The sequence below is a fragment of the Stylophora pistillata genome, chromosome 12 (genome assembly GCF_964205215.1).
Source record: "Stylophora pistillata chromosome 12, jaStyPist1.2, whole genome shotgun sequence".
In the NCBI taxonomy this organism is placed as follows: Eukaryota; Metazoa; Cnidaria; class Anthozoa; order Scleractinia; family Pocilloporidae; genus Stylophora; species Stylophora pistillata.
In genome coordinates, this window is record NC_142530.1 from 13,642,492 (window position 1) to 13,664,912 (window position 22,421).

Genomic DNA, 22,421 nt, shown 5'->3' on the forward strand with positions numbered 1-22,421 from the left:
TGGACAGGAAGGCCTTTATCCATAACAGCAAATTTCCTCTAATACCTTAATAGTCCAATTTCAGCAGTAACCTTTGATGGGGTACTGAGTCAAAAGCTTTCAAGAAGTCAAGCAGGGTAGCACCCGTCTGGCAGCATACATTAATAGATTTGGCCCAGTCGTGTATGGTTGTTATTAATTGGGTTTCGCAGGAAAAATGCTGTCTAAAGCCATGTTGCACATTGATAATGATGTTATTTTTAGACAGGTGTTTGGCCATAAGACTGAGTACAACATGCTCCATTACTTTACAGCATCTAGAGGTTAAAGAGATTGGCCGGTAATTTGAGGGAAGAGATTTATTGTCTTTCTTATAAACAGCAGTGATAAGGGCCTTGGACCAATCTGAAGGGACCGTGTTGAGATTAAGTGATTGCTGAAAAATAAAAGCAAGACATACAGAAGCAGATTGAGATATCTCTTTCAATACACTGCAGGCAATTCGTCAGGACCGCATGCCTTGTTAGGGTTAAGGTGGGATAGTTGTTTAGCAACTTCTTCAGGTGACATTTGTAAGTCAGCAATCGAAGAGTAAGGAGATATAGGAATTTTAGGTAAAGGTAATTGTTCATTAGTGAAAACAGAAAAAAAAGTAGAAATTCAAGATTTCAGCTTTATCTTTGCCTGTAACAAACACGCCTTGTTCAGTCTTAAGGGGTGTAAGTCCTTCTTGAGAGGTGCAAGTCATTCAAGGGATGAGTTGAGTTCCCTTTGGAAAATGTCTTGTGAGACATGTAGTCCAAATGGCATCTGAGTGAACCTGCATTGTCCGAATGGCGTGTTAAATGTGGTGAGCAAGGAGCTTTCTTTGTTGAGCGGTATGTGCCAGCACCCTTTTGTCGCATCAATGACACTGCAATATTTTGCATTGTGTAGCTCAGTAATCATGTCATCGACTGTTCTCATGTGGTAGTGCTCTCGCTTTATACATTTTTTAAGGTCTCGTGGGTCAAGACACACACTCAGCTTGGTTATCTCTCTGTTGTCGTTGACGGTTTCGCTAAGTACTACGCTGTTAGCCCAGTCAGCGGGTTCGTTAACTGGTACGATGACTGTGAGTTCCTCCATGTTGTCGAGTTCAGCTTTGAACATTTCACGCAAGTGCACAGGAACTGCTCTAGGTGGGTGCTCCAGGGTCTAAAGTGATGTGGTATGGCATCATTTTGAAGGTACTTATGCCTTCAAAACAGTCCTTAAATTCTTGTAAAAGTTCATCCTTCGTAAGAGGACGTTTGTCATGAGGTTTAGTAAGCTACTATGTGCTTGAATGCTACAATTAATTGTAACAAGTCGTAGTTCCTCACATGTCTTTAATCCTAGCATGGCCGGTCCTTGTACATCGGTTACTGTGAAGGGTACTTCCTTTATCTTGCCTTTGTAGTGGATAAACAGCTGGCAGGTACCCATGCATTCAATCCTTTGGCCACCATAAGCTGTGAGAATCTGGGGTGGTCCAAGTGCTTTATCACTGGGAGAGGCGATAATCTTGTCAAACTTTGTTTTAGATATCACATTAGTTTCAGGGCCTCTATCTATTTTGCATACTATTGGGGTAGTTTTCTTGTGGTAGGGTTTGGCGGTGACTTTGACTGTGATTTCAACTTGCTGCGGTTGTCATTGTTGTTTACGTTGTCAATTTCAAGTGATCCTAGAAAAGTATCATCATTCTTAGAGTCGGAGCTGTTTTCTTGTTTGCTAGCTGTATGGTTCTGTATTCCGTGTACTTGATTTCTTTTCTGGCAAACCTTACTGAAATGACCGTGTTTGTGGCAATAGTGGCACTCAGCACCACTGCCAGGGCACTTTTTGTCGCTTGTGTGTGGCTCGCTGCCGCATCGATTGCAAAGTTTGTCGTGTCTTTGTTTATGGTTGGTTTTGTTGTCTCTTTGACTTCTCTGCCTAGTCTTAGCATTCCCTCTGGGTCGGTGTAGTGAGTTGACCTGCATGTCTGTTTAGTTTGACATTGCTTGTAGTTGTAGCTTCTTAAGTTTGTCAGTACGAGCGATTTCTCTGGCTTTCTTGAGCGTGAGATCGAAACTATCAGCCTTTATTCATCAAATAATAACTCGCATTTCTGTCAAAAGCGGTGTAGTCGTTGTGGCAAGTCAGGTCCGGGAGTCCAGTCTATTTTCGGTGTTTTGAAACCAAGTAGGTAGCTCATTTCTTGTCCTTAGATGCTAGCCTTGAGTTTATCTTTGATTCAAGTGGGGTTTTCTTGAGTCCTGCTCCTGACAACCATGTAAAGTGTTGTGTTGTTTTAACTCAACCATTTATTTAGGACCACAGTAATACATACAGCAAAATGGTGGAAAAGATATGGAAAATCAGATACTTTTACACACTTCACCATCTCCTCTGGCAAGGTTTCCAGAGAAAGTATTTTAGAAAATCTCTTGATGAAATTTGTGTTGTCCAGAATGTATCGGCTGAAGGACTGCAAACAATAGCAACAATAGCTCGCAAAAATTTGCAATGTAAGACATTATGTCCTGTCTGCCAGCTTTGTTTTCAAATTATTACTGAATTCATTTAAAACCAAACTAATAATAAAGCAGATCACTTATTTATTATGTGACCCTCCGTGGGAAAACGGACACTAACGCTTTTCCGTTAAATGGTCTAGAAAAACAGTTTTAAATGGATAGTAAACTGCTAACTCAAGTGTTTAAATGGTTTCTATGACAGCTTAAACGGATGGCAAAAAATTCAAACGGTTGACCAAAGTCCCTAAACGGATAGCTTAGGCCTTCAACGGGGTTGACCAAAAATAAAAATGGATAGCACAAAATGTTGAACAGTTAACCAAAGTCCAAAAGCGGATAGCTCACACTGTTTAACGGTTGGCCAAAAATAAAAACGGTTAGCCTGAAATGTTATATGGTTGACCAAAGTCCAAGAACGGATAGCTTAAACTGAGAAGTGGTTGACCAAAATTGACAAACGGAGAGCTAAAAATTAATGTTAAACGGTTGTGGTTAAGCCAGCAAGATTTTCTGCCTAAAAACTTTCCCAGTGACAATGAATAATTATCTTAAAGCGAAAACATTGAGCATGAAAATTTGAAAAATAATAACCGCCTCCCGGTTAGCTCAATGGATAGAGTCTGGACAGTTGTGTGGGAGGTCAAGGGTTCGAGCCGCGGCCGGACCAACACTCAAGGTCTTAAAGTAGTTGAGAAGAATTTGCTACCTTTCTATAACATCTAGAAATGGTTTAAATTTGAGGTCCTAAGTTTGTCTGGCAAGTTGTTCCATAAATAGGGTAATCTATTGAAGAAAGTGCCTTTGAATAATTAGGTTCTGACTTTGTTAATCCTTTAATTTATTACTAGAATATGACCGTAATCTATGGTCTGAGCGAAATTCAAAATAACTTTTGACTGAGTAGTTAGTGACCACACTTCAGTTCATAAAAGTTTGTTTACATAATTTGATGTGCCAGTGTTCGATTTAGTCACAAATGAACCTACGGCAGCTGGTGCTCTTATTTGATCTTTAATAAAGGCATTCAAAGGTGAAACAATAACAACTGGACGAAATGACAAGGCATGTACAGGTGGTTGACTGTTTAACTTCTCGAAGAAGGGTGAAGAAAGAAGATGAAAAATGAAAGATTTACCGAATCCCATCGGTAAAACGGCCACAACTTTTCTGCCCGAATATATCGCTTTGAAACACTGGACTTGTTTGGGTTCAAAATTAAGGTTACAATACCAACTCCGAGATATAGCGACTTGAAGGCTGCTATAAAACATGGCGACCTGAACAACGATAGTGTCGATTTGAAGATGACAAAGGATGAGGCAAAAATCGAGCAAACAAGGAATTTTTTTGCTCTATAAACATGCGACCATCCTAAACCAGGGTCTCTCCTTGCTTGCTCCAGTGGGAAGATGAGGGACCCTGAGAACGAGGTTGGTTAAATGCAACAATTGGCCAGTTGGTATTGATTGAAATGGTTAAAACTGCAAAGAAATGGTAAGCAAAAACCTTTTGCAGTATAAATTTAGCTATATACCCCCAAAACTAAATACTGATAGGAAAAATACAATGAAAATAATGATAAGAACTAAGTCATAATACAAAACTTATATTTGCTACGATACTGACGAGTTACTGCTTGACGGCAAAAAAGCTGCATGGCGTGCGGTATGATGAAATGCAATAGAACTTACTGGGCAAAACTGAACAAACTATGATGAACAATAAAATTATGGCCTAAAGACATGCTATGTTACTTAAGGCCTGGCTAAACTGGGAAACTTTGTTGTGGAAACATTGTTGCGGAGGCAAATGTTTCCTAGTTTAGCTACATGGGAAACACATGTTGTGGAAACAAATTTTGCTGCTCAGAAACAAAAATTGTTTTTGCCTACAGACAAAAACATTTTTGTTTCCCGGACACAAATTTTGTGTCCAAAACAATTGTTTCCCAGTTCAGCCACAATGATAACAATGTTGATTTATTTCCAGTGCTGCACATTGAAGAATGTTTCATAGCAACGGCAAGCAGACAACAATTAAAATGGCTGACTGCGAAGAAATTCAAGCAGGTCACGCTCAAAGAAAGGGAAGGGGAAGGGAAAAGAATTGGAAAGATGAAGAAATTGAAATGCTAATTATGCTGTATGAGGAAAGGCCTTGTCTCTCGGACGTGGGTCATAAGGACTACATGAGCAGGGACAGTAAGGAGGTGGCATATTCGCAAATCAATCTACTGATGACAGAAAACATGATATCAGCTGGGAGGATTACCTGAGCAAGTGGAAAGTTATCAGGTCACAATTTATGAGGGAATAGGCCCTGGAAAGATAAAAGATGCCTGGTCAAAAAACAAGCGATGTGTACCACTTCTCTTGGAAGTGGTACAAGATGCTGAAGTTCCTTATTATTGTGCAGAATGCCACAAAGGGCTTTGATACAAGGAAAATGTGAACATCCTTTGATCCCCAGACCTCCTTAAAGTCAGTTTATTCATACACGCATGCGTAGCTCATTTGTTTTCTGAAACAGTGTTTCCTCGTTTAGCCACTGGGGCAGCAAAACATTTTGTTTCGTGCTAATTTAGCCACCCTGGGAAACATAACAGGAAACAATATTTCCACAACAAAATTTCCTAGTTTAGCCAGGCCCTTATGTTACGAAATGGTACTAAGCATAACACACAAAATTTCTACCACAGTTAGTGCTGTTTGTAAAAGAACAATAAACAAAAGAAAAATAACAAGGTGTTTGCGATCTACACCCAAAATGTTATAGATGTGGACCTTTGAAGCAAAAAAAAAAAATTTGAGCATCCTGCTTTAAAACACTTTTATTTTTAAATTAATAATTTTTTAATTACATGTAGATCACTTGCACATCTATGTTCTGTATTCCATTGAACTGATCACCATGCAGATCACCATGCTTCATTCTTGTCACTGTAGCATACCCTTTCCTGTCTGTTTTTTTTTTTTTTTTTCTGTCAGTGCTTTGTAATGTTTGTGGTGAACTTTGTTGTCAAGTTGCACTTTGGCCTCTTGTTTTTTTCTCTCTTATTCATGACAATTGTTGTTGTGTTGCTTTTTGGAGGGTTTAAAGCAGAGTTGTTTTTCAACTCTTTTAGCTCTTTTCGCTCTTTTAGAGCTGTGACGGTATTGTGTTAGAAATAGTTTTATGGCCTGGACACAGTAACCTCTGCAAGTTGTGTTTTAACATTTTTAAAGTAGCTCTGAAGGGCAGTAGAAGGGTGAACCAGTGGCATCAAGTTTGATATGAAATTAATTTGGTTCTTTGTTTTGTCTGTGGAAGGCGTAATGGAGGCACATTCATCTTATGAACAGATCTTGCAAGAGTTGGCCTGATTTTACATTTGTTAGGGGTGTTAGGATGAATTTGAGACCTTCTTACAGTGAGTCCAGGTTGATTGCTTGATGTCACATTAATTTAGTGTTGACCTGACAAATTGAATCCGAAGGCCATCATGTCACACATGCACTTAGGTGTGATTTTGTGTCTTTGGAACAGGGTGGCCTATTCAGCCACAAGGCTGTTGTCCAGAAGGGCCCGTATATGCCTAATATCATTACAATATTATAATTAATTACAATACACACTTGTAGTCTAAGAACTTGTGGTCTAAGAAAAACTAAAAAGAAGCTACAATATCTATAATCAAATTGTAATACACTTGTAGGCTAATACCTTATATTATAAAAAAAGGTAATAAATACATATGTAGCGCTGGATATCTATTACAAGATAGAAAATATTTAAACATTAGCACACTGTAGAAATCTTTGTAAAATCGTGTTTCATCACTAGTCGCTTCAAAATCTTCAAAGTTGCTGCCTGTTTGTATGTTTCACGGAGCGAGTTCAATAATATGTAAAAGTTCTTTTAGTGTAGCCCCCATCATATGCTGCTTGTTCATGTGCTCAAGGATGCAGTTTGTAAGATACAGAACAGCAATTTGTGTAGAGTGTCGTTTCTTGAAGCCTGACTGATGTTCTGATGGGATACTGTTTTCAGTTCGGAAGGAGACCAGTTGTACTTGAACAGCACATTCCATTATCTTTGAAGTAAGTGGAAGCACAGAGATTGGATGGCAATTGTTGACATCATCTTTTTTCCTGGGCCTCCTCCCATTCTTGAGGGATAACACCTATTAAGATTATTAAATTTATGAGATGTGCAATCAGTTTGGCTATTTCAGGTGCTGCTTCCTTTAGAACCCTAGCAGGGATTCCATTGAAGCTGGTGGCCTTTGATGTTTTTAGCTTGAACAGCTCGTGTTTGACAAATGTTGGGCTCACAAACTTTAGAGTAAAGTCCCAGTCCACTCTTGGTGTAATTACTCTTGGTGTAATTACTCTTGGTGTTGGAGTGTGAGAAAAATGCCTACATAAACTACTAGCAATGGTTGTGAAGAACTTGTAAAAGTTGGTTGTGTCATGTATTCGGTTTTTATTTCATTTGAAAAGCACATGGAATACCTAATGCACACACGTGCGCATGCTTACGAGAACCAACCGCATACACTACAACACCTCCCCTGTAAGCCAGTCTCTTGTCCCCCTAAAGTCCTTAAGAATTTAAAAGTTTCCAAAAGTTCAAGGCAACATGCTATCAGTAGAAATCCAGTCTCAAACTCCCCCCCCCCCCAAAAAAAAAGGGTAGCTCAATGTTCACAGATCCATCCGAACTGGGGGTTGCCGCACTCTGGAAGGGTATCGTTTCACAGGAACATGTTCAATCTGGGTTGGTGAGCTGCTAGCAGACGATTCAGCCACTGGATTGCATTTGGGTGACGGGCAGTCTGTCTCCCTCGAGACAACTTCTGTCTGTTCAGGTAGTTCAGCTACTGGGTGATCAGTGGTCGTGGCTGGGAGTGGAAGAGGCAAGGGGTATGAAACTGGTGGGTGTCTGTCTGTAACAGGAACATTGGAATCTCGGAGTTGATCCGTGTGTCGACGCCAAACTAGGTTAGGCCCAATCTCCACTTCATAAGACAGGGGTCCCAATCGTGCACGTACAATACCGGGTACCCACTTTGACTTTCCAGTGTAATTTCGTGCTATCACCGTCTGACCAATGGCAAAATGCCTTGTTACAGAACCACTCTTGGCAACAGACTGGTCTATCTGACGGTTGTTTACCTGGATGAAGAGATCTGGTTTTAACAAGTCCAGTCGAGTGCGTAATCTTCTTCCCAAAAACAACTGGGACGGTGGCTCTCCGGTGGTTGAGTGGGGGGTGATTCTATAAGTTAGCAAAAATCTCGCCAACTTAATGTTCAAAGATGTCACTTCAGTTTCACTCTTCATGGCATTCTTGAAACTCTGGACAGCACGTTCTGCTAGGCCGTTGGTGGCAGGGTGATAAGGTGCTGAGGTGATGTGTTTGATGCCGTTTCTCTTAAGGAATTGCTGGAACTCTTCTGATGTGAACTGAGGCCCATTATCACTCACTAACTGGGCTGGTATGCCATATATTGCAAACAGCTTCTGAAGGGTTTCAATGGTTTTCGCTGAAGTTGTAGTGTTCATTTTCTCTATCTCTAGCCAACATGAATGTGCATCCACTACCACTAAAAACATGCTGTTAAGGAAGGGACCTGCAAAGTCGATATGAATTCGTTGCCAGGGCAATGAAGGCCATTCCCATGGGTGCACTGGCACTGTACTGGGCTCCCTCTGTACTAGTTGGCAACCTGGGCAGGACTTAGCAGACAGTTCAATTTCTTTATCGATTCCAGGCCACCAGGTGTAGCTTCGGGCCAGGGCCTTCATCTTCACGACTCCCATATGTCCCTGATGAAGTTCCTTGAGAACTTGAGGGCGTAGTTTTGGGGGTATTATTACTCTTATTCCCCACATCAAACAGCCTGATTGTAACGTGATCTCATCTTTGTGAACAAAATAGGGGTTGAGTACAGGGTCATGGTTGTTTGGCCATCCCTTCCTGGTCATTTCATGCACTTGGGCCAAGACAGGATCTCTTTGTGTCTCTCATCTAACGTTGTCCACTGTGACTGGCAAAGGGTCAAACTGCATCAAATTAAATACACCCACTGGGTCAACCACTTCTTCATCTTTGGCTTCCGTTAACAGTGGTAGGTGGGAAAGACCATCTGCATTGCTGTGAACCTTAGTGTTCTTGTATTGAATGGAGTAGTCATAGCCTGCCAGGAACAAGGCATAACGTTGAAGACGTGCTGCAGTGACCACGGGGATGCTCTTCCGCGGATGAAAGATTAAAGTTAATGGCTGATGATCTGTGTATAGAGTGAAAGGACGGCCAAACAGGTACATGTGAAACTTCTTGACACCCCAGATTATCGACAAAGCTTCCTTGTCAATCTGTGCATACTTTTGCTCAGTTTTTGTCAGTGTCCTTGAAGCAAAAGCTATAGGTCGCTCGGTACCATCGTTAATTACGTGAGAAAGCACTGCTCCAATGCCTATGGGGGATGCGTCACAAGCAAGTCTAAGTGGCAGACTGGGATCATAATGTGTGAGAACTTGCTCTGAAGTGATCATTTCTTTCACCTTGTGGAATGCTGCCTCGCATTGCTCTGTCCACTTCCATTGGTGGTCCTTTCCCAAGAGTTGAGTCAAGGGGTGGACAGTTGTCGACAGGTTAGGTAAGAACCTATGGTAGTAGTTGATTAGCCCGAGAAATGATCTTACTTCAGCTACGTCGTTTGGGCGTGGTGCTTCCAAAACCGCTTCTACTTTTGCTGTAGACTTGTGAAGGCCATCCTTGTCAATATCATGTCCACAATAGGTTATCTTCTCCTTGAAAAACTCACATTTGGCTTTGTTAGCTCTCAAACCATGAAACTGTAGCCGTCGAAGGACTTCTTCTAAGTTAGCCAGGTGTTCTTCATCACTCTTTCCAGCGATAATCATGTCATCCAGTATACAGCTTGTGCCAGATGTCCCTTCCAGCACTTGATCAATGGTGCGTTGCCAGATAGCGGGTGCTGAAGTGATGCCGAACACTAGTCTATTGTACTGGAACAACCCCATGTGTGTGTTGATGGTGAGGTATTTTCTGGAATCTTCTTCCATCTCTAGTTGGTGGTATGCCTGGCGAAGATCAATCTTTGAGAATTTCTGTCCACCAGCAAGCTTTGCAAAGATATCTTCGATGCGGGGTAAGGGATATTGTTCAGCCTGTAGTTCTGGGTTTACCGTGCCCTTGTAATCACCACAAAGCCTGACCGATCCATCTTTCTTGGGGACGGGTACAATGGGTGTTGCCCACTCGCTCCACTCAACTTTCGTGAGAATTCCTTCATTCTGAAGTCTTCTTAGCTCTTCTTCAACTTTAGGCCTTAAGGCATAGGGCACAGCACGAGCTTTGCAGAAATGGGCTTGGCTATCTTCTTTAAGGGTTAGCTTTGCTTTAGCTGATTTGAACGTTCCAAGTTTGTCTTCAAAAACATCAGAGTATTTGTCTAGCATGGTTTGCAGCTGCTCCTTAGTAGTTGATAGGGTTTGTGAAGCTTTCAATGACTTAATAGCATACCAATCTAGGTGTACCTTGTGAAGCCAATCCCTTCCCATCAACACAGGGCCCTTGTTCTTAACCACATACAGATCCAACAGCAATGGTTGCTGGTCTTTGTACTCAACATTTACCTTCAGCACTCCAGCTGGGAAAATGTTCTCTCCAGTATAGGTTTTCAACATTAATTTAGTTTCTTGCAAGGGCTTGTCGTGAAATTTCTCCCTGTACAAATTATGTGGAATAATCGACACAGCTGAGCCTGTGTCCAGTTCCATTTTCAGTGGTTTACCTTCCACTTTCAGATCGATCCAGATTACAGTACTGCTCGGTTTGCTTACACTGTGTATCTGTATGCTTCCTAATACATCTTCAAATTCATCACTCTCACTGTACTCAATAGAATGGACTTGAGTGTTAAGCGGTGGTTTCGGTGGTTGTTTTGGCTGACCTTGTTGTTTCGAGCGACAAGCTCTTGAAATATGGCCCACCTTCCCACAATGATAACATGTTTGGTCCTTGAATCTGCAATTGTGCGTTGCGTGTGAGTCTCCCCCACATGGATAGCAAACTTTAGTGGTGGGGTTCGGCGATGGCGCTTGTGTGTGGTTATCTGAGATCTTGTCAACGCGAGGTTCTGATTGAAGCTCACTTTGTAATTCCGCAGCATCGCGAATTGGTGACTTTCACCCATGTGACACCACACTTGACAACGGTTGCTAACCGCCATCTTTGTGCCCCTTCAAAGGTAAACAATGATAGTAGATGGAGAAGAAGTGTGAGATATGGTGCATTGTATAGTCGTTGGTTGCGGTTCTAAAAGCGGAAAACATCAAAGAAAATTTCATTGTTTACCGAAGATTGTTTCAAATCAAGGAGAAGAACACGAAGAGCTAACCAGAAAGCGAAGAACTCGTTGGATTTCTGCAGTTAGTCGAGGCGATACTAAGGAAAAGAGAGTGCTCGAGAGCGAACGCGTTTGTAGTCTACACTTTGTTTCAGGCAAAGCCGCTGCTGTTTGGGACAAATACAATGTTGACTGGGTGCCAACTGTAAACCTAGGCAAGCCGAAAGATTTACAGAGAAGCAAGGAGAAAGATCTACAAAGAGAAGCAGTGGAATGTAGGGCCGAACGAGCAAAAGATCGAAGGAAACGTTCTTTGGAGCGCCAAGAAATGGAAGCGGCTAAGAAAAGAAAGGAGCTAGATAAAAGCGGATCAATTGTTCAGAAAATTGATTTTTGTATTGACGATTCATCTACTGGTAAGTTACTTTGCTCTGAGCCTTCTTGCAGTAAAGATTTTTATGATGGCGAATGTGAGACGGTCGGTGAGACAACCTTACATATGGTCGAAAACTCAACGTCCACAGAGGACTTTGAAATAGTTTGCGAAGGCTCATCAAATACCGACACACAGATTAATGAATTCAACTACATATTTACAAGCTCTGTTTATCGAGCTCCAGACGAAGGATTTTTTGATTCTTCGGATAAAATCCGTTTTTATACTGGATTACCCTCCTATGAAGTACTTATGGTAGTGTTTGAACATGTAGCTCCCCACGTTGCATGAAAACATGGCTCTACAATCTTAAGTAGCTTCCAAGAATTTGTTATGGTTTTAATGAAGCTTCGTTTGGATATGCCATTCCAAGATTTAGCATACCGCTTTGTTGTGTCCCTTTCAAGTGTTTCAAGGATATTTACTTCCTGGATAGTTGCCATGGACTCCAGACTTTCTTGTTTTATTTATTGGCCTAATAGAGACCAGTTATGGAAAATCATGCCAACGTGTTTTCAGTACACATTCGGACAAAAAGTGACTGTGATAATAGACCGCTTTGAAGTTTTTATTGAAAAGCCATCGAATCTACTTGCTCGAGCTCAAACATTCAGCTCATACAAGCACCACAATACCATCAAGGTACTCATAGGTATAACACCCCAAGGAACAATATCATTTGTTTCTCAAGCTTGGGGTGGACGAACATCAGATAAGTTCATTGCAGAGAACTGTGGTATTTTAGACAAGCTAGTTCCTGGAGACACAGTAATAGCAGATAGAGGTTTCACGATTTCTGAAAGCGTGGGATTAAAAAGTGGGAAGCTTGTCATTCCTGCTTTTACAAAAGGAAAGGCCCAACTAGATCCAGTTGATGTAGAAAGATCAAGAGGAATAGCTAGTGTCAGGATTCACGTTGAGAGAGTGATAGGGTTGCTGCGACGAAAGTATACCATATTGGAAGGTACACTACCTACAAAATTTTTAAGTAGCACACAGAGCCAGGAACCTCTAATTGACTGTATATTAAGAGTTTGTTCAGCCCTTGTCAATTGTTGCCCATGTATTGTACCATTAGATTGACTTGACAATGAAAGCAATGATTGGAGGACAAGATACTCATATATTCATTTTTTTAATACAAATCCTTGTTTGCTAATGTTATGATTAAATTACTGTCAAATAAAAATAAATGTGTGTGTTTTAATGAATTGACTGAACAAATGTCTTAAACATGTATTTGTAATATATAAGATTTACTAATTGTTCCGAAACTAAAGGGGGAAGTGACAATAAGTACATTTATTGCAAAGAAGCTACGGCATATTTATGTTTTCACCTAATTAGTACAAGTACTGTACCTAGATATACATGTGGACATTACTATCAAAACTCTATATTGACTGAACATGTGTTTAACAATAATTTGTACACTTGTGTCAAATGCAACGTAGAATTACAATATGTGACAATTGTTTTCCTACTATTCTGTATGGCAACCAAACATCAGAAAAAAATCACAAGACATTCTTGCCTTTGCAGTAAATGGCACAATGTTATAAATTAGCTATTGTTATTAGCTCTGTTACTAAGTAAATGGAAACATGCTTATCCTGCCACTTTTGAAACAAGCTAACAAATGGGAGCGCATTCTTGGAACATCAAAAGTAACATGGCTGGGGTTTGTAGCAAAAGCTAGACATGTTGCAAAGGCAACAGAAAACACACCACAATCACTGCCATTATTTTGTTGCTGCACAGGTAAACAATTAAGACTGATCAAATTCCCACCTAGTAGGTCATTTGTCTGTTCCTCAATCTCTTGGCAAATGGCATGATGAAATAAGCTATCATAGAGGTTAACTATGCCAGGGGTACATCCTATTGAGCTTACACAAACCCAGTGATCACTTCCAGTGTGTAAGATTTGAATAAATTCACCAGACTCTACATCGAAGTTTCTAACTCTACCCAAAATTGGGCGCTGAAAACCCCCAATTGATTGATTTTCTTGTTTTATGAGGACATGAGCATGCTGAATAATGTCCCCAGTAAGCCATCCAGTAGGATCTTTGATAATGTTATAGTCTGAGCTGTCTAACCTCTTAAGAGCACTGAATTTGTTGATAGAGCCAGTTGACACTTTCGTAATCTCAATATCACTGTCATCATCATCATTATCGTCTGATAAGTTTGAAGCAACAGGTGACTCAGGTAATGAAGAAGCAGAAGTGGTAGTAGTGGTTTTCTTTCCACTGCAATCAGGACACAACCAGGTTGTTTTGGAATTGTTAGGCAGTCTTTTAAATCCCAAGCACCACAAATGAAAAAAATGCCCATTTTTACAGGTAGTGTTGTGGCACTCAACCAGCCTATCTATAGTGGATGCCTTGCCATTACAAACACAAATAGTATTATATTTCATTGCAGCTTGATGGATTGTAGATTGCACTTTTTGGTTTGAGGCTTTCTTTCCTTTCTGATACTGTGAAAGCTTACAGCAATGAGGACAGTACCATTTCTTAGGTATCGACACATTATCTAAAGCCAAACATGTTTTATGGAATTTTCCATAAGGACAATCAACATTACTGCAGGGTATTACTCCATCACTATGGCTCCCTCGACAAAAGCAAATCGCATTCTCATCAGGCACTCTGTCAGGCTGATCACACCTTCTAGTGTACCACCTTCCAAGCATCTCTGGAAGGATACAAATTCTCCAGAAAACTTCAAGCTTTGACAACACATTCTTTGAGTGTTCTGTGTCAGGGTTTATTCGGTCACAAACAATTTGAGAATTTCCTTGTGAATCTCTTGAAAAGACAACAAAGTCACAAAATTTTCTCTCAGGTAAGGTAAATAACTGCTGCTGTACTTGATAGTAATAATTATGGGTTCTTCTAAGCTTCAATTTTCCATTCACATCCTCAAGACAGGATGTTGATTTGTGACTATACTCCTCAAAGTTGCCATCCTTGATTGAAATAGGGCATTTCACTTCCCCACAACCCAACCCACAGCAATCACAAGAGACTAAAAAATCTGGTGTTGCATGAATGTAAGGATACTCCTTGTTTATAAACAGTCCACATCTCTTGAGTTCAAAGTTTATATGTTGCTGTTTCATGACCTGTTCATAAGCTCTAATGGCAGATTCCTCATACTTACAACCATATTTAACTGCTTTGATGTTAAGTTTGAACAAGTGAGGATAGCATACTGATTGTATGAGTGATTGTGAAGGCTGCGCAATATTAGTATGGTAGGCAGCACCACAGACAGAGGCTCCAATTCTACCAGCACGATGTCTGAAGAACCCTGAACCCTTTGCTTGGGTCTTGGTATCTTGTTCAACAATTTCAATTTCTTCCTCAGAAATGTTAATTTCGACCTCTAAACACTTGTTCAACAGCTCTGTATACTTAAGATCTAAATTACGTGGCTCGTAAAGATCAGTTACAACTGGTACATTGCGGCTCTTTGATACAAATTGATCAGCATATGGGTCAATTAAAGTTAACACTGCAGCTTTTGTTTCGCACTTATTGAGCCTTTCATAAAAATTTAAAACCTCTTGTGCTGAAACAATTGTGCTCGAAGTGATCTTTGGTTTAACAGTCTTGTTTTGATCGAAGCGTGTATCTTTGCCATCAAAAGAATCGATCTTACTGTCTAGTTCTTCTTTCAGCTTTTTAGCTGAAGTAAAATTGATTTCCTTTGCTCTAGCATAGGCCACTCTGTCGACGTACGTTGGAAGGAGCCACGTGCACTTAACTTGCGTACAAGCTAGCTTCCCATTAATTCGCGTCCAGCATTCTAGGTAAATAAGGACACTGGCGATGTGAGAGCACGATTCAGCCAAACCTGCCTTACATCCTAAACAATGCGCAGAAAAAACTCTTCCATTTGTCCCATGTATAATCCAAATAGTTACAAGAGAGTCATTCATTCGTTGTGAATGGCGAACCTTTGCAACAACAACATGCTTTTCCAAAACCAGGTAACCTTTGACTGAAGCAACAAACCCGGATACCACTTGATTGTAAGCTTCTAGACTCTTGTAATTTTTAAACTGTTCGGTCGTGTAATAACTTGTCTCTAAAACCAAGAAACTAAACAAGTCCGACCGTTCAACCGGAGGTAAATTCTCTGCATTGAGCTCTTCTTCGGGGATCGTGACCGGATCAATGCCTATTTTCGCTATCTTTTCGATATATCGTTGCTTTACATCATCCTTAAGAGACACAGCATACTTGGATAGAACTGGTACCGACATTTAAGATCATTTAGAAGCTATTTTTAACACACGAATAAAGAATTACTATAGAACTGGACTTGCTTAGCATATATTTCACACCTCAGAGGGGCACAATAATGGCGGTCACAAATTTGCATGATTTTCGTGACGTCACATGCAAGTCACCAGCCGTTTCCATTGCTATCGCTATTTCCAAAGCCTTGGAATATTTGAGTTTGGCTTCTGAAAGCAACCGTTTTTGTATCTGCACATTTCTAAGGCCACAAACCAGTTTATCTCGTAAAGCTTCGTTAAGGTTGGCCCCAAAGTTGCAGTGGGTTGCTAATTTCTTCAGGTCTGCTACATAGGTCAAGACAGTTTCTCCTTCACGCTGAATCGGTTTGTAGAAACGAAAACGCTCCGCTATTTCTAATGGTTTAGGACTTAAGTGTTGCTGAAGAGTCGTGATGATCTCCTGGAAGCTCTTCGTAGCTGGTTTATCTGGTGTAAGAAGATCTCTCAACAATGTGTACGTTTTGCTGCCCATCAAGCTTAACAAGGTTGGCGCTTGGTGGTCTTCATCGATGTTGTTTGCTAAGAAAAACTGTTCCACCCGTTCTACATAGGTTTCCCATTTCTCCTGTGTTTCATCAAAACTTTCTATCTTCCTGATAGCAGTCATATTTTCGACGCTCTCTTACGACTTTATCCTCGTCGCCACTGTCATGTATTCGGTTTTTATTTCATTTGAAAAGCACATGGAATACCTAATGCACACACGTGCGCATGCTTACGAGAACCAACCGCATACACTACAGGTTGCTAATCGGTTCGCAGTGTCATTCCTAGTTTTAGATTTCCTTGGCAGGCCCTTACTGATTGTTTTCCACATTTCTTTCCTGTCCTGTTCCTCAGAGAGGCGAGTGGAGGGATGATTGTTTTTCTCTTTACAGGGTTTCAGATTTACTTCATTGCATAACTGTTTGCATCTTACACCAGTAAACCTTGTTATTTGTTTTGATGGCCTTTTTGTGGTAGTATTTATCTCTTGGCTAGTTCTAATAAGTTACATGGGACGTGGTGTAAATCAGTTTTAAACAGAGCAGGATTGTAGTTTTCGTAACTTCTGACGTGAACAAACCAAGGCAGGTGAAGTTTTGTTTTGTGTAGTTTCTGAAACCCAGTGATTGTTTAGTGATTGGACAAACCAACCAGAATGACACTGGATAGGGTTTAGTTCAGGTCTTGAAGTTAAAAATTGATCAATTAAAGATTGGATTCTCTGTTATTCTGATATAGACTCTGTGATAAGTTGTTCTGTTGAAATAAGTTTGTTAGTTGTTTCAACTTCATTGTTGCTGAGTTTGTACTGACATAAGTGAAGTTGAAGTCTCCCAGCAAAATAGTTTAAGTTTCATTGGTTGAACATTTTTCCCTAGGCTGTCAGTGAAGATTGCATGCTTTTAAAGTTTATAGATAGTACTGATAAAAGTTTTCTTTATTTCTATGATAACAGAACAAAATTGCCTCCATATGTTGATATTTCATTTGGATCTTTCATTCAATTGTAATTTAGGTGTTTGGCTATGTAGACTGCAACTCCTCCATCAGAGTTCCTGTCTCTTCTCCTTATGTTGTGTCCCTAACAGAAAGTTCTTCATGTGTGAAAGATTCATCTAACTGAGTTCTGTCTACTGCTAGGACATGGGGCTTGTGATGATTGAAGAATAATCGAAGTTCATCCAAATTATACCTGAAGCTGTGAATACTTAGGTGAAATACATCAGAGTCCTTTAGTCCCAACACATTTTGTTGTGTTCTTAGGCAAGACACTTTACTTTCGCAGTGCCTCTCTTCACCCAAGTGTTTACATGGGTACTGGCAATTTAATGCTTCAGGTAACCCTGCGATGGACTGGCATCCCATCTAGGGGGAGTAGAAATACTCCTAGTCGCTTCATGCTACAGAAACTGGGGCTAAGCACTGGCCTGGTGGGCCACTAGGCTCATAAACAGACTTTACCTACCTTTACCTTTAGTCCCAACAGGCATAGCAGTTGTGGTGCCTGGGTTTAGAGAAGTGTCATCCAATAGAATGATTAAATTTGCAGCTAAAGTGATGTTTGCAGGTGACTAGCATGATCTACAGTGCTACAGCCATGTTGGAGTGATCTTTAAAGTTTGACGTTGTTAGTATTTGAAAAGATCTTAGCTTGGTTGCAGACATAATCAGAGTGGGCAGATTTCTATTTTCCCCAAAGTTTGTAGAAAATAAGCAGAAAGGGAGGTATCTTATAGCAGTAGCAGCTAGCTGAGACACTGATCAAACACTGTGGTTACAGACAACTATTTTCCTATCTAACATGTTAAAACTTATGGAATTCATCCTTCTTTTAGATTGAATGACAAGCCTTCCCTGGCATGTATGTTTTTAGGGATACCATGATAAATGTTCATGCTGGTTTCACCAGTTATGATACCTGTTTAAAGGATATGGTGGTTAAAGTTGAAGGTGCATGGCCCTTTGCCTTCAAGCTACCTGGAAGAAGTTTAAAAGGTACTGCACTGTCTCTACCTTTATTCTCATAAAGCAGTGGAAGAGGCCCAGAACCCAAGGCAATGACAGTCTAAGAACTCAAAGGATGATTTTGCTTCAGCTGGTGACAATGGAAACCCCATCTTGGTGCAATAGGAATGAAAATCTAATTGGAGCATGTAATCCTCTCATTGTCTTGCTAAAAGTAAGACATCGAAAGCCAAATTAAAAATGACCACACTATGAAGACTAATCCACCAGGAGAGCTTGGTCTTCATTCAAGGAAATGTTGTTCTTAAGAATGAGAGAGGGGTTCAAATGGTTCAATTTCGAAAATTTGCCATCAATCCCTTCTTAGATGCGTTTTTTTTTTTGCACTTGGTTGGTGATCGCATCTGGGTGGAAGCACTAAGCCAGAAGCTGTCTCTTCAGAATCAACATGATGATGGAACCAACAAATTGACAGCTGGAATCTGATTGTGGTGCAAAAAAAATCAGAGGAATGATTTTTTTTTTTTTTTTTAGAGCTATAGAGCTTTGGCAAGTTGTTCATTAAATGTTGATATCACATGCAAATCTTTTAATGACACTTTTAAACCTTAGATCAAAGAGTGTTAATTCTTGCCTGGAAAATGCAATGCACATGTATTTTGGGATGGTGATAGAAAGCATTCAAGTAAAGAGCAATGATGTTTAGTTTTGTGGTTAAAAAACTGTCTCTTGTCTGGATATCAGAAAGATTTATGCTCTGTTCTCCTACAATTCAGTTCATTTTTGCTGCCTGTCCACGCACTGATCACACTCTTGTGTGTCACTCACTTACTCTGAAGACCTTTGGGACATAAATTAGTGATCTGCTGTTGTTGTTTTTTCTGTATTCACAACCACCTTTTACACACTCATCTTTTGCTTGTTGCTATTTTTGTTGGCGTGAGATGTGTCACCATGTAACTTTTATCCAACTATGTTTTATCCAAGAGCATACACTAGAGGTCACTTTAAATTATCATAACTTCGTTTTGTGCTACATGACGTAAAGGAAAAGAAAAAAAGAGCTTAAAAATTCTTTGATTAACATTTTGCCAATCCTAAAGCAACAACATTCTTTTCTCTGTTAATGTATTTGAGGTGAGATCTGTTCTTTTACTTTTACTGCGCTGCACCATGTTTGATTTTGCAAGCACTGGTCATATACCATTTAGATCTTTAAAATTGTCTTGTATTTTCATGACTTTAAATGAATGAGTGCATTAATTTAAATTCCAGTGGACCTAACTTCAACTTAGTTGACTGATTTAAGATACTTGCTATTACGCCTGGCCCTCTTTTTAACCAATTCTTGAAGAGACCAAGCTTAAGATATCTTAGAGTGGTTTTCCATGACCCACACCTTTCCCTTGACTATCAGCAATGAGGTGTCTGGCCTTATTCCATCATCTGGGGCAGTTGTTGAACCTGAAGAAGTGTGGATGGGAAACTTTATTGGTCTTTTACTAATTGTTACACCCATGCTGGATTACTTTTAAGTGGTTAAAGTTTGACTCAAATTGCAACATCCAGTGTTTCTAGACTGCAAATTTACTCCTGTGTTCCTTTCCTTTGTGTTTTTGTTGTCTTCAAAGCAGACAACAAATGATAGATGAATAATAATAATAATAATGGTCTTTATTAAAAGCAATAATGCATCAACCATGTCATTATTTACAAAGAATGAAATATAAGACAGATTAAGATAGAAAATACAACTATTAATGGCAGACAATGCTAAAAAGACATCTATTTACAAAAGTGGATTTGAAACATGAAGTACGAACTTTAGGTAATATATAATCATGGCCCCTGCTGCGTAATTGCCTAGTACGCCTTGGCGGTAAAAGAACATCAAGTGCAGTGATATTTGAAGTGATCTTGATCCATAGTTGGCTATCTCCGGTGGCTAAAATATCACAAATATTATATTTCTTCTAACAATATCCAGACTTAAAAGCCCTTGCAAACAGTTTGTCTATTCTCTGAAGATATTTATCATAATAACAGCAAACCCACACCTCGATAGTGTATGTGAAGACTGAAATGATTAGGTAAATGGGTGTCATTTGATTCTTTTCAGCCCACTCCATTATAGAACTAACTTCAGACTCGGCTATGTTGCCATCCTCAGCGTGAACAGCGGTGCTGACTGTGATATCCGCAAATTTAACCAATAGGCTAGAAGGGCTAAATGGTTTTATATCATTTATCATCAGAGAGAACAATATTGGACCTAGCACCGTCCCCTGGGGGACACCCCTGGTTATATCTATAAACTCAGTAGCGATGTTATCAGAACCCGTTGCTTTCTATTACAACTGAAACTGATGAGCCAGTTTAGTATATATTGATTGATATTCACATCCCTAAGCTTACTAACTAAAATTCTGTGAGACAAAATTGAACGCCTTGCTAAAATCAAATGAGAAGATCCGCAGGAAGTCCGCATTTCTACCAAACCACTTTAGCCAGTTATGCTGGGACTTCAATGGTGCCACGGTAGAGTTATGTCCCTTTCAATAAGCAAACTGGTCTAAATTGATATGGTTAGCGCACACGACAGATAATTCATTCCTCTACATTAGTCTCTCAAACAGTTGCATAATTATATTTTTAAAGAAATAGGCCTTAGCTGGTTACAGGAAGTAAATGGCAGTTCCTTAGGAGCCAGTCTAATATTTGCCTCCTTCCACAACAATGGAACTGTATGTTGCAGAAGGGAGGCATTAAATACATCAGTTATGATTGAAGCCAAGTAGTTCCCAAAGTCACGGAAAAGCCAATAGGGGAGATCATCAGGGCCTGAGGAAGTCCTTTTAATGTTAATTAGAGCTTGTGTAACCTCATACACCATGAAGGAGGGTACCCTTGTGCCCTCTGGAGTATTGAGCATCTCGGGGAGGGAGTAGTCGGGATCAGTGTTAATCTTGCCAAAGTATTAGCAGGATCAATGATACAACTTATTGACTGACAGATTGACTTCCTCCCAGTGATAGAGTTTATGGTAGACCACCATGATCTTGTTCTTTTGTCATGCTTGTTCGAGTTGTATTTAACAGCCTGAAGTTGGTTTTTTCTGATCAGCTTATTAGTTCTCTCCTGGAGTATTGAAACACTTGGGTTTTGTTTTTGTCCACCTTTTCAAAGAAGTGCTTGCCTTCATTTTAGAAGATGTTTTACTAAAGGTGACACGAAAGGGGTTTAATCAGTGAAATTTGTATCAGCTTTGTCATTTGCACTACAGTGTAAATCTGTGATTAAAGCAACATATTCCTAGACAGGATGGTTTAGCTGAAAGCAGTCATAAATGGGAAGTGCCACTTTTTGGACTCTTCATTGAAAGCTGGATACTCTTCCATGCTCTCCATCTGCTCCTATATCCATGCCAGAGTCTTCTTTGGGCAGAAAAAGAGACTGCACATGGTTGTGTAAAGTTGGACTTCTTCTTTATATCCTTTGTTTTCTTTGGGGAATGACCCAAAGTTTAAAGAGAGGTCAATCCGTTTGCTGGCCTCCTTGGATGTTTCCTTGTAGTAAAAAGAGGAGATGTTCTGTGGCTCCAAATAATCTCCTTTATGAGCTCCTTTCTGAAGGTTTTTTGTGGGAGAGGTGATCTAGTTCTTTCCTTACGCAAAATGTGAGCATTCATGACCGTTGAGGAAAGAGGGTGGAAAAACACTTCGCACTAGTTCATAATACAATTCTCTAAAACAAGGAAGAGGTCAAAAACAAATTTCGAGTAGAGAAGGCATCTATATTTTTACAGGATAGCCCCTTCAGTGTAGTAAACACTGGTATTAACGGGGGTCCTGTTAACCACCCATCGCACCCCAGGGGGAGGACATCCATCACACAGTAATCTCATGCGTGGAAAATTAATGTCTCCTGCCCCTAGCCCTGCATGAGATGGACCTCCATTTCTTCGTCCCTATCCAAGAAGACTAGAATATCTAACTATTTCTTGATGTTATAGAAAGGTACTAGCATAATTATTCTTCTCAATTATTTTAAGACCCCGAGTGTTGGTCCGGCTGGGGCTCGAACCCTCAACCTCCCGCACAACAGTCCAGTGCTCTATCCATTGAGCTAACTGTAGCGGGTTCGCTCAAGTTGGAAATGAAAGTCTCGTTCCCGGGTTGTTACACGCGCAATCGAAAACACCAAACCAATATGGATATACGATTCTTTCCTTTATTGTTCCTACGTACTCCTATTCTTGTGGCCTCAGGGCATTTATCGAATCGAAGCGGTCAACTGAAATAGTTACATTAAGAAATCACTTAAATATTTGTTTCTTTT

General features: G+C 40.1%; 4 protein-coding genes across 4 annotated transcripts; 2 read left to right on the forward strand and 2 right to left on the reverse strand.

Annotated features, from left to right (window-relative positions):
• The first annotated feature begins 10,556 nt into the window (after positions 1-10,556).
• Positions 10,557-12,528, forward strand: LOC148718872 (uncharacterized). The gene has a single exon (XM_088741082.1). The coding sequence runs from the start codon at positions 10,820-10,822 to the stop codon at positions 11,606-11,608; it is 789 nt and encodes a 262-aa protein (XP_088597208.1). The 5' UTR covers positions 10,557-10,819; the 3' UTR covers positions 11,609-12,528.
• On the forward strand, positions 11,651-12,400 carry LOC148718873 (uncharacterized). Its single transcript, XM_088740026.1, has one exon. It carries the CDS (start codon positions 11,651-11,653, stop codon positions 12,398-12,400), a length of 750 nt encoding a protein of 249 aa, XP_088596152.1.
• LOC148718874 (uncharacterized) lies at positions 12,436-15,740 on the reverse strand. Its single transcript, XM_088741076.1, has one exon. The coding sequence runs from the start codon at positions 15,594-15,596 to the stop codon at positions 12,906-12,908; it is 2,691 nt and encodes an 896-aa protein (XP_088597202.1). The 5' UTR covers positions 15,597-15,740; the 3' UTR covers positions 12,436-12,905.
• LOC148718875 (uncharacterized) lies at positions 15,679-16,239 on the reverse strand. Its single transcript, XM_088740027.1, has one exon. The coding sequence runs from the start codon at positions 16,237-16,239 to the stop codon at positions 15,679-15,681; it is 561 nt and encodes a 186-aa protein (XP_088596153.1).
• Between the last annotated feature and the right edge of the window lie 6,182 nt (positions 16,240-22,421).